This window comes from Achroia grisella, unplaced genomic scaffold, assembly GCF_030625045.1.
Source record: "Achroia grisella isolate CSIRO2021 unplaced genomic scaffold, CSIRO_AGI_Agris_v1 utg501, whole genome shotgun sequence".
NCBI classification, from domain to species: domain Eukaryota; kingdom Metazoa; phylum Arthropoda; class Insecta; order Lepidoptera; family Pyralidae; genus Achroia; species Achroia grisella.
The window spans coordinates 22,451-36,011 of NW_026712897.1; the positions used below are offsets into that span (position 1 = coordinate 22,451).

The window sequence follows — 13,561 nt, forward strand, 5'->3', positions numbered from 1 at the left end:
CCTGGCTTTGCACGGGTGTAACGTGTATTCTACATATAAACCTTCCTCTTGAATCACTCTATTAAACTCTATTAAAAAAACCGCTTCAAAATCCGTTGCGTAGTTTTAAACATTTAAGTATACATAGGGACAGATAGACAGCGACAGCGACTTTGTTTTATACTATGTAATGATTATAAACGCGAAAGTTTAATTTGGTATACTGAAAAGTCACCTTGTTCACAAGTGAATTCACCATCATGGGCTGACTGACCTGACATAATCTTCGTGATATCATACTCCACTGGTACCCCGCCAGCGTATACCGTTACCGAAGGCGGGTGTACCATACCATTATCATCCATAAAAAAAATGTAGTACCTAATTTATTCATAACACTATAAAAATGCTGTAACACAAAATTATACAATTCTTTAAAAGAAATGCCAGTTAGCAGGATTCAGAACAAAAAAGCACTACCAAATCTCGAATAATTAAAAATATTTATAACCGCTAATTGCTACATGTATAACAATTAAAGATGCAATTTATACTTGAAGTTAAGTACATAAGACCCGCTAATTGTGCCTTGCAAATACATCACTAATAATACCTAGTTTTGCACCAACTGAGTCCCCGGTTGCACGCGCAAATTGCTCTAACACTAAAGTATTTGAACCAGTCTAAGTTGACTTCTGAATTCATATACTAAGCCACCCCATCACCTTTAGTACAGACATACACGGAGGGTGGGGAAGATCAAACTAAATTAGTCCGTTATTTGCTTATCGACCCAGGAAGTTCACAACGCTTTGGTAAATTTTCCACAATTTCATTTTAGTTGTGTGAAGTAGAAATAAAGATTAAAAGAAAATGTTCACATAAGTCTAATACCTTCATTCTGCTTGGTTATTTATGTGAGCCAACTCACCTGAATACTTACTGCAGGCGGTGGCGATATTAGACATTTAAATTACAAGTTAGAAATGAGCGAGATTTTATTTTTTGTTACTTAAAAATACTAATTATTTAATTTAATTAAAATTTAGAGTTCTTTTATAATTCAAAGACATTCGTAGTTGGGGCGGGTCACGAGTGAAAATTATATATAAGATACTATATGAAAACATTTACTATCTTTAGGTTTTTGGCTTATATTTGGTGAAAAGTATAATTTTTTTATGGTTTGCATATTGGATTCAAAGAAAATAATCGTTATAGGTTTAAATATATTTTTTTATTTAATTATTGAGATATTAGATAAGAGTATCTAATTTATATAACATAACATAACTTTACTTGAAAGCATTATTAAATAATACACTTAATAAAAAATAAAGAATGGACAATATTTTCAAATTAACAATATTGTTTCAAACAATGCCTCATATATAACATTCTACACAATAAACTAGTAACTACAAAACGTAAAATTTTCCTGTCAATACCACATGTAAGTAAGGCCGATCAAAACTAATTCCAAGTTTAGACAGCAAACTCAAAGTTTGCTCCGCGTAGCAACTTCAACTTCAACTATAACGTAACTTACTACAAAGCATCGCTCGTTCATTCAAAAATTACTATAGTTGTCCTGCTTATTTGTAGGAATACTTTTTCCATAATTATTTCCAGGAGACATGACTCCATAGCCGCAAAATGTATACGTCCTTGTACATATATTACATTGTTTGAATTGATCTGGTTGTGATATATGTACTTATATTATTCACGAGAAACGATATTTTTATATTTCTTATATATATCACATATACTTAAAATACTTACGAATATACAAGTATTTTTTGTTTACATAAAAAACCTTTTGACCAATCGTAATAAATTTTTTCTTTACACCCACGGGAGTAGATAAACCATATCGACACGACAAAGAAATATCAAAATCCGAAATAGAGGCGAATATATTGTCACTTTACAATAGTATAAAAGAAAATAGGTTCTCATAACCTACTAATATTACATTGTGAATAGTTCACACATAGGAAAAATATGGAACCAGGAAATATATACACCCTATCAGAGTATTTTTTTTTAAATCACAGTATTATACAGTCCCAATTTAAACAAAAAAGGACCACCTGAGAGCCATGCACAGAACGTGAGGGTTTGTTTATTTGGCCCGTCCACCCATCTCCCTATCAATCACTGAAGACCCCAGTTTTTCAGGGCTATCGCTCCCGTAGGATGTTCATAGGTGACGTCCCTTGATAGAGTGCTTCATGAATAATCGTGCTTCAACGTTGAAATTGCCTTATGAACGTATAACATATCGTCACGACTATTATCCCAGAAGGGGTAATTAGAGGCATTGTCAACTTTCAATGTTGTGGTAAATACAACACTTAACATGCCCACATTTCGCACCGTACATTTTGAATACATAACGACAGGAAGCCACTTCCGGATTCATTTGTGATTTGATACAATGTTTCCTTCAATGCAGAGTCAGTCAGAAATAAAAATTGACTTGATTGATTTGAACTCACGACCTTTTGGACGTAATTCAGAGTAGTAAATCACTACGCTACACAACTATATAACTTATATAAATAAGTATGTTTATGTGTATATAAGTTATATATATTACATATTATAGATACTGGTGACAAAGCAACGTTAACTTGTATTACTGATAAATAAAAAACCTGGCATAATGATATTTTAATATAACATGTTATATTAAAATATCGATCCACTTAAACCGCCGATAGTTTTGTAATTATATAATATCATAATAAACGTACCATTTTTACTACAAATGCCTAATTTATATAGGTTCTTTAATGTTATTTTAGGTATTCTGAATGTAATATATTTATACCTTCACCAGTTTCATCGCGAAAAATGTGCAACTTTCATTGGCAATCGTTGATGAAAGTGAATCACGAATGCATTTCTTCTAAAAAATAAAAAATATTTTGATGTTAAGTAGGCTTAAAATAATATATTCTAATAAAGCAACTCAATAAGTAATTTGAATATATTATATTATGCTTCAACGTTCACAATTTAGATTATAGACTGGAAAACATCTCTCAGCGGATTAAAGGCACTACTGTTATTAATAATAATGACCCAGGATAATTTACACAACGCTATTTAGTCCCAAACTAAGCAGATTTTGTATTATATTATATTTTTTGTATATAGGTATATAATATATTCTACATAAAGTTAACCCGACCAATGCAAAAAATCGTACTACTCTACTACTAATGAACAAAAATACCTGCCAGACATCGAACTGCCAACGGTCAATGCCTCAAATAATACATTAAACAACAAAGATTCTACAATACTACGTTGGTAAATGAGTACCTTTTACTATATATACTGTGATAATTTTCATACGTTTTGTTTCACCAGAATTTTGCTTAAAATGTACCTGCATAAGACTTGCTTCATTTCCACAAAAATTGTATATAGCCAATAATTATGTTTAATAATCTTTGTAAAATACAGACAGCTACCCTTAGCATAGGAATATACCGGATTACACATTTGTAAATACAGTATATAGCCAAATGAACTTATTTCAGTGCGACCCCGCCGGAAGCGTTGTGACATTAACAAAACATTACCCTTTTAGTACATACTACAAAAGTTCATCTCTTTTAAAAGGGACCGAAATTAATTGCCCACCTTTTGGGATGTCCAACCTTTAATTTACCTCAAATTATGTAATAGAATCGGAAGAGTTATGGTTTTTTGTTATATTATATGTTTGTCGTATAGGACTCTACTTGTTTTATACTTGTAATCATGAACAGAAAGGTCCAGATATAGAAAGTACAAATAGAATATTTTTATTCATTTATTTAGGTCAACAAACAGTTACATATTGTACATGTGGCTGAAGGCTATTTTGTAATAATTTTAGCGGATGTGACACCCACTACGTTAACCATTACTAATATAATTCTATTATGCTGCCTAAGGTTATAGAAATCCTGTACTACTTACTAACTACTACTACTATTAAAACTAATTTGGAATTTAATTACAGAGGATATAGGTATTCCACCTACGCCAGATCAGGCTAAACCTAGTACGCGATTTTTTTCTACCCAGTAGCACATATACCATAATATTACATACCAGTAGCACAGATAATATAATATTACATACCAGTAGTAAATAGAGGTCCATTGCAAAATGACTTGTAGACTAGACATAATAGGCATAAAATCGCCAACCGATAAAGTTTAAATCTTAAAATTGACATATATTCATACTTCAGATGTAGAATATAGTATAACTGCAACCAACCTCAAATGTATGAAAATGTACGAAATAGCAGTACTAGGTAAGTCTACCATTACCAACCCGTTAAAATTGTAAGAATGATACGTAATTTTTAGAAAAGGTTCAAACACATTTAACTTTTTTATCGCAGGTTGCTTACATTATAACATACATCGCTGTAATTTTTTTCTTTAATTTAGAATGTAAATTTAATTATAAATTATAAGTAAATTATCTAATTATCTGGTAATTATTGATGATTATTATAGATCTGATTATAATACTATGGATTTAAGTAATTATTGTATATTTGTTTATATTTGTATACTTGTTATAAGTTTAGCATACAAGTAATTTACTATGTAATATACAGCCCTATGTAATATAAAGCTGTCCTGTTTTTTAGCACACAGTAACATAATTTTAATATCAAATCTTTGTTCTTTGTTGTTTTAATAATAAAAAAAAGAATATATAGAAGTATAAAATCGCAACAAACTAGGTACTACAAAAGACTGCACCCAAGTGACGTTATATTTGCACTATTATACGCCCTTAATTCATCCCCCCGTCACAGTGTGCGACATATATAAACATTGTTCGACATTGTACTAATATTTACGACATCACTGTTTACATACGTAACATCGTACCTTGTGAGGGGCTCTTGTATTTCAACTATACATGCACTAACTTGCATACAACTTAGCTAACTGAAATAATTGAAGCCTACGGCGAAATAATAAAATTGACTTAAAATTTAATTAAATGTTAACATAAATTAAAAATGTAATTACATTTAAAATTCTGAATAATGTGAAATCCAAATAGTTTGTTTAGTTCATTTCATTAATTCGTAGTAACGTAATTTGATTATTTTACAATCTACTAAATTTGATATTGGAGAATGGAGAAAGATTTGATTGTTTATTGATTTGTTAGATTGTATTGACGGCCTCGGTAGTCTAGCGGTACAGTATTATTTCCGATGGTCGAGGGTTCGATTCCTTGCACGGTGCAAACAGTATTTATGAGTATGATTGTTTGTATCGGTGAGGGTGTTCCATTTATTTATTCTTTATTGAACAATAACACTTGTTCAAAAGGCGAGCTTAATGCCATTAATATAGTATGGCATTCCCGCCCAGCTAACCTTAAGGTATACAGATAGCGCAGACTTATAGGTAAACAGAAAGCGTTAGAGTAATAACGAGAACTGTCTTTTCTATGTATATTGTGTATGTATTTATAAAAAAATGTGTTTAATATTATATATTATAAATAAGTATTTATGCCAGTTGTCAAAAATACAACACAAGCTGCTTAGTTTGGGACTAGATGGCGCTCTATGAGTTGTCCAAGTTAATTATTATTATTACATGCATTGTCATGCTACGATTTGAATAGTACCATCAAACACTGATGGTACTACTCAAAACGTTTTCAGATACGGAGAAGTGCCTTAAGATATTGAAATAGAGAATCCAAAGATCAAAGACCGAGGTAATAGTCAAATATATTGAACTAGTATCCGCTTGAGTCAGCGAGGTCGTCGGCACAACTTGCCCGAATACCAAAATTCATAAATCCGAAATCAAAAACATGCAAATGATATGTCCTAAAATTTAAATATAGGTTTTTTAACTTTAATATGGCGTTTAATATTTTTTATTTTATACTTATACTCTATTATATACCTTGAACATGACGTGTAAAGACATACAATGATATGTTATTGTATGTATTGTAATTATATTTTATTATAAACTAAAATAGTACAACTGCAACAAAATTTTCAGAAATTTATAGACGCAAATGTATTTATTTAACAACTCCGTTACATATTTTAACCATATTTTCTATCATATAGGAATTACATCACTGATTTTCTATTTATTATTAGTTTAGTTATATATGTTTAATTTTTGCTTCTTATAATTAGAAATGCTATCCAGGTGACTATTCTATACTACTATATTACTTGATTCGTAAAGTTAGTTACAGATCACTACTTAATTTAAGCAACTTATAAGTTGTTTTAATTATTTAATTATAAGTTATATAGTTACATATATACCTTACAAGAATATACATGAAGTATTCAAAAAAACATTCCTACATATACCTTAGCCTCAATTGTTTTGGTACATTTAATAAAAACTTTTCTTGAACATTTAAAAACTTGGTTAAATTAAAAAAATATATAATTCAGGCCTTTGCCTTTCAAAAGAACTCCATATCCGTAAAAGACTTATCCTCAAGAATCTTTTTATCGAATAAAGGAAATAATTAACACGATTGAGCGAAACTCTTGAACTAACTGACCATAAAGGACCAGGAAGGACCGTTCAAATTGTTACAATGATTGAAAGAATCATCCAATTCCATGAAGATATGTATTTTCCGCAATTTGATTTAAGATTGCAGGTTGAATTGGGAACCTGTTTATAATTAAATATTAATGTTTCTCACTCGCTGATCTAGTAATTTAGTATAGCGTTTTTCTTCCGATGGTCGCGGGTTCGATTTCTTACAGCACGGTACAAACATTTTTATTCATGAGTTTGTATTGGTATATATATAAAAAAATAATTAAGTATATCTATCATTTATCTAGTACATCACACAAGCTTTACTTAGCTTGGGAATAATAGAGGCTGCTGTGCGAATTGTCCATAAAACTGTTACTGTATAATTTATTTATTATTTATAAATATTAAATTAAAAATATAAGTTAAAGAATAATGACCACAGATAATACAATGACAAAAACCGGTGAATCGTTATTAAATCAAAATTACTTAAATCATTGTTAAAAGACTGAATATGAAACAATATTTATACTACCAAACGTATTATTTATTATTTTTAAATAGAGAAGTCCCAATAATAGATTAATGTTGAAATTTACCAGTTCAGTGACGCGAAAATATTATATAAGAACCTTCTTATTCAAAAAGAGCGACTACATGACTGCGTATATCAAGTTCCAATGAACCAAAAAAAACTTATAACACTCGATATTTACGAAAAAAGTAAAGTGATAAGGGCGCCGTATTCGGTATCCCAGACGGTTTGACGACGCCGTCTCAGTCTTGCCTGAACCCGACCAAATATCGTCATCAACATGCTCCGACCTCTCCTACCCTTCATTCCCCTCTCATCCCGTAACCCCGGGCATGCGCCTTTACACACGGGGTAATCAAATTGCGATAATATGCCCCTGCACTCAGATCATCTGCTATTGAAATATTTATCGAGTGTCCGTTAACACTTTTTTATTTTAAAAATAGAACTTAGAATGTTCATTAAATTAAAGTGCGTATAACATAAATATAATTTAAAATTAATTACATACTTATTCTAACTCAAATTCATCACTACAAAATCTTTATACTACTTTGTTGTGTTTTACTATATTATACTTATAAAAACTTTTTTATTCAGAAATCTTTAATGAAAGTTAGTGGAGATAATAATTCATTTAATACACCCTCAGTGACAAAATATTTTGCCGCCAGCTAACCTCACAATACACGCATGCGCCATCTCAAAACGACCCGCAGTAAAACGACTGGTCACGTGACTTGACGCGGCATTCGCTCGTCGAACTTCGGCAGTCGTCGGCGAATCAGCCCAAACACCGGGTGTGTCCGCGCGTGTCGTATTATTATAATCACATAAATGTCAAATGATATGATTTCGAAAAAAAATAGTGACATGTGACCCGTTGTAACATGAACATTTGTGGCAAAGTTACATTTTTAGTGTGCCGTAGTGTTATTCCTCAATATTAACGGTTTTTGCTGACTGATTTTGTAAAGCAAATTTATAGTCCTGGTTCTCGTGGTCGTGTTTTTGCTAGCTGCTCATAAAACATTCCAGGTGACTTGGGACAGTATTCTGCGTCATTGACAACGCTGCTTATTAGAAGCAAAAAGATTAAACCAGTGTTGTGTTTCTAATAAATAAGTTAGAATGTTGTTGTGATTCACGATGGACCGCGTGAGTGGCGTGTGTAGGTTTGGAGGAGTAGTATCGGCGGTTAGAACGAGAACCGGCCGGAGCAGACGACGGTTAGGCACCCAAAGTCATATGGCAGAAGATATTCCAGAACCACCACGGCGAGGACTCGGAGCTGTACTGATCCTTGCCTGCATCATAGTATACCATAACTGCCTGTATTGTGGTTTCGTTTTTGACGACATCAGTGCTATAAAGGAGAATAGAGACTTACGTCCACAAACGCCTATATCTAATATCTTCCTCAACGACTTCTGGGGAACTCCTATTCATAAGGTGAGCTTGATGCATTTACATTATCGATATTATTATTCATATAAATCACAAGGTTTTTATCCCGATGTCGTAATTCGATGTAATTACAAAACTCTTTTTGAATTAGCTGTTCTTAGAATGCCTTACGTCTATTTAGCTGTCACAGATTATTAACACTTAATGGTAAAAATTGCAGAAATATTTTAAAGAGAATCTCTAAATACGTTTCGGAACTAATTTCATAATCCGCAACATTTAATTAAAAATTATGCAAATCTGCGCAAAATCCTCGAAGCAATTCGGGTTATGTACGAAGTGTATACATACGTAATTAATGAATAAAAGCATTGTCTATGAATTCTTGGTTTTATCAGTATTATTAATTTGTAAATATTATAAGGAATATGATTAATGTAAATATATATATCGTATGTGGTTAAAATTTTTAGTACACAGCGAAAATTACAATGTACTTTCTTACCTTAGCCTATTATTCCCTAAAGTAAAAAAGATCATAAAGATTGTCGATGATAATGTAATCAATGTGACATTGAATAATCAAACAAAATTGACCAGTATGTATTCATGACCAATTCGAATTAGTTTTGATTCAAATTATGTAATTAATTCTACATTAGAAAGACGCGACGCGACTGTATCTTTTTTTTACAGAAAATGTAATTACATGATGTATATTACCAAAGATCAAATTTTTGTTACATCAATTATGAAATTACGTACCTTATAATTTCAAATTCATATGAATGCATCTAAATAAAATGGTGTTCGTATTTTTTAAATCCGCAATAATAAGTAAAACTGTACACCATATAAGGTATACTTATTCTACAGATTTAATAAGAATAACATAATTACTTGGCAGTATATTATAATCCCACTTTGGTTTTTAATATAAAAGCTTGCCAATTATTCATGAATATAAACATAATATAATTTAAGTATATTTATTATATAAATAAATAATCTAGCCAACACAATAAATAATGCAGTTTTAACTTTTTTTTAACGTTCAATCCGGCTAAGATAAGAGGCCGAACAGAAAAAATTGGTTGAAAATGGTTTTAGTATATCTGTTTAACAACATAATTAAGTAGGTATGTAATTAAAATTAAAACGATACTTACTTAATATACAAACGAAAATGTATCAAATTAACTACTTATAATATAGTAATAATACTCTTACTGAAAAAAATTACCATTTCTCTGTAAGATTTATGGTAGGAAGTTGTTAGAACAGAGAATGAAATTATATATGTATCTTGGATAGGGTTTTATTAAAGAGAGGATAGCTAATAGAAAGAGGAGTGAATGGTAAAAACAACGAAGGCATTATCGGGAAACTATTCGGCAGTGAAGGTATAAGCTGAGCTCATAGCCATAGTTGTGGTACGTTGCTATGGAAGCTACTGGATAATAAACTATCAGAAGTATAATAAAGTTTCTACAGAATTGACCCCATTTACTTATAACAAAGTATTGAAGAGCAAGTTGGTTTAAAACATGTAATAACATATTATTTTTTTATGAATAAAAATAATTATTTGTGTATCGAAATTTATCGTTGAATGGATCATTAAAGATAATATTTTTAATATCTATTATTGGACATCCTAGTTTTTATAGAAAAATCTTTATAATACTGTAACAACCCTTAAAAAAATAAGCATCGCCCTAATCAGCTTCTTGATTTATGGTCACAGCTTACAATTAAAATGTAACATATAGTATCCGGCAGCTATGTTTTAATATTATAAACGCGAAAGTTTGTGAATATGGATGGATAGATGGATGTATGTCACTTTGTCACGCAAAAATTACTGAACGGATTTTGATGAAACTTTACAGTAATATAGCTTATACATCAGAATAACAGATAAGCTATAAATTTCGTGCGGGTGAAACCACTGGCACATCTATTATGAAATAGAGCAGATAAAACTACAGGACCGCATTAAGTAATACGAATTTAATATATTCTGCATATAATGAGATCAATTAAAATGAGGAAATCATTATCATCAGAATACTTTTACAACTCTGCTATAATCAGAAATAAAATTATCAGCATTCTTCCAATAAAATTGAAAAGTAAAGTGTCATGGGAATAAAATACATTATGTTTCGGGTAAAAAAATCTCATTTCCATTATCTGTCAAGCATGTTTTACAGTGGAGATTAAGTATTTTACAATGTTTCGTCGAGCTTTGTCAAACCAAATTATTTACAAAGTCAAGTTATTTTTTTCGTATAGAATAATGAGGATCGAAATATTGATAGATGTTTATTCAAAGATGAAGTATAGAAGATAATTGATCCTAATTTATGTTATAATATGTATGTCTATGAATAAAAAGTAAATGACTTAATAATATATTCAAAAACATTAAAAAAATAAAGTTCAAGTTCGTGCAGTAAAATATGGAATTCTTTTGCAAAATTTACAAAATTTTATGCTATTCAATTACTTATGATGAATATATATGTATATTGTCGTAATTAAGCAATTTAATTATAATTTTATATTCAAAAGGACAGGAAATTAATTTTATGTTTGACATCATCCTTAAATTGAACTTAATTTTCTTAATGTAATTAATCTCTCATTGAGTTTAATTAGATACTATATCTTAATAGAATTCTTTAAAAATAACCAATGTCTCGTATTCTGCTTTGTATGTACGTCATTTGAATATGGCCGATATGAAAAACTGTGTAATAAGACATTTTTGTTCCTACGTCAGAATGAAAACATCATTAATAAACCTAATTAATCTAAGAGACTGCGATAAGCTTTGGCAAACCAGGGTTTACTCAAATATGGCCTGAAAAATGTGGGCGTCGACTGCAGATTCAAGTTTTAGTTTAACCAGATATCACGGTTCCTTGATATATGTATTAGGGCGACAGAGGTTGGCTTATGTAGCTCGTATACTACCGGGACGTAGATCAGAGGATTATTTGTCTGGTGTTTGTTACCCATAGTAGTTAGATCCGATCTGTCAGACATTGGAAGTCTTTCTCAGTCACCTTTTCAGAACACGCAAGTGTAAAATTATTCATTCTCTTAGAAATATCTATAAGAGTAACCACTGGACGCGGTAACCGAGATGCTTTATAACGCCACCTAAAGAAGGAGCAACATCCGTGAAATTTTGGCCGATAAAAGTCCGTTACTGTACAAAGATTTCTTTACTCGTGATAGATTATAAGAGTGTTAATTTCTAGACGAGGATTACATTTGTAACCATATATTTATCTATAAACCATTCTGTTAAATATAAAATATAATATACATAAATTGCTTAATATATAGAAACCAATATTTTGCTTTCGAACACTGGCTATTGCCAGTGTTAAATAAATACTACACAATTCGATTATAAGCGCTTTAGTGGTAGAATGTGTAGGGTATGTAGTCGCAAAATACTGCGACACATTACCTCTGTGCGGGTGTCATAAATCAACCATTTACGTGTAGGTAGCTGGGAAATTTATGGATGTAATCATCATGAATGTTTCAACCGTGTGTGCATTACCTCGATTTACTACTTTATCCAATAATATTTTTGACTGTAAAATGGCGTTCTATGTATTTTCATTTTCATATGTGATATTCACACATTCACCACTGTCAATAGCAAAATTAACCAAATTATGCTGTATTACATGTTATATTGTATTGAATTGGCTAATTTAGCCTAAGCAACAAGAATATTTAAGTAATTTGTAAAATTAAAATTTTGTTTCAGAAGAAATATTCTAGAATTTCATTGATTCATTCATCAAATTTAATCTTTAAATCGATTATAATGGTTATCAATATCAGGAATCCCTAAATACTATGACTGTGACATTCATCTTAACTTGCCTTCCGTCAACCGTGCTAAAATTTAATAAAGAACTTTTTTAATTTAATTTAATATAATTGTTTTTCATAATTTATTAAGTCTCCAAGTCATACACTATACTGTAGATTCCTATAATAAAATTGAGCAAACTGTGCCCTAATATAAGCAAAGTTATAATTGTGGCTTGTAGGAATATTGTATCCCTACAACTTATTATCGGTTTATCTACATGATTTAATTAATCCTCTTGAAAAACTATATGAGGATTCTGCATATTTTAATTTAACAAATCTTTATTTAAATTTACAGAAAAATACAAAGACATGTACATTGAGACCGTCAATGTGATAAATATTTATGTCTTCATCCTTCTCAGCAGTACAATGAGGACGCATTCAGACATGGGTATTGTAACAGAAAGAATCATCAAAATAATCGCTTCTTCTTTCTTTATTCAAGTGTATTCCATCTAAGGCATTGAATTGAGTGCGAGACTCTTGGGTGGCTCACGAATTACAAATGACTGTTACTTAGGTCTAGTTACATATACATAACATAAATTTTCAGCCTTAAATTTTTCAGTCGACTATACCTTTGCTTGTATGTTTGATAATTTTTACCATGACAATAATGTCGTAATTCCTGTTTGTGAAAGACATAAATAAAATGCTGTTATAAAAAGTTTTTGTTACAACACAACAACACAGGTCGCTGATAATCGATATCTGATAGAATTTTAGAACCGTTAAAGTATTTTTGATGTTATCCATTAAAAACATAAAATAAAAAGAATCTTTCGTTCATAAAGCAAGTACCTATAGTAAGCATGTTTCGATACATTCGAAAAAGGTTGCCGAGTTCAAGTAAAATAAAATAAATCGATTAAAATTTTAATCCTCTTTCATTGATACAGAATCTTTACCAAATGAATTAATCAGTTACAGAGTACCTGACGGCGACGTGATCACATTCAATAGAGAGAGATTTAAGAATAGCTTTAGACAGATTCATTTTATATGTACCTACAAACGTATTATTCCTATTTATTATGCGCTACCACCACTCTCGCATAGTAGATAAACAATTTATTATTATTTAAAGTATTGCAATGACGACTGATCATGAATCTCGATCTAAAAAGTATAAAAGCTTCAGACATAGTCATCATAA

The 13,561-nt window shown here is 30.6% G+C and overlaps 1 protein-coding gene across 1 annotated transcript in view; it reads left to right on the top strand.

The window, feature by feature from the left end:
• Positions 1–7,859: 7,859 nt before the first annotated feature.
• LOC131846116 (protein O-mannosyl-transferase Tmtc3) overlaps positions 7,860–13,561 on the top strand; it is a 157,286-nt gene continuing 151,584 nt past the window's right edge. The window contains exon 1 of the mRNA XM_059195342.1: positions 7,860–8,541. Within this exon, the coding sequence (XP_059051325.1) occupies positions 8,239–8,541 (303 nt within the window). The 5' untranslated portion in view covers positions 7,860–8,238. The remainder of the gene's footprint in view (positions 8,542–13,561) is intronic.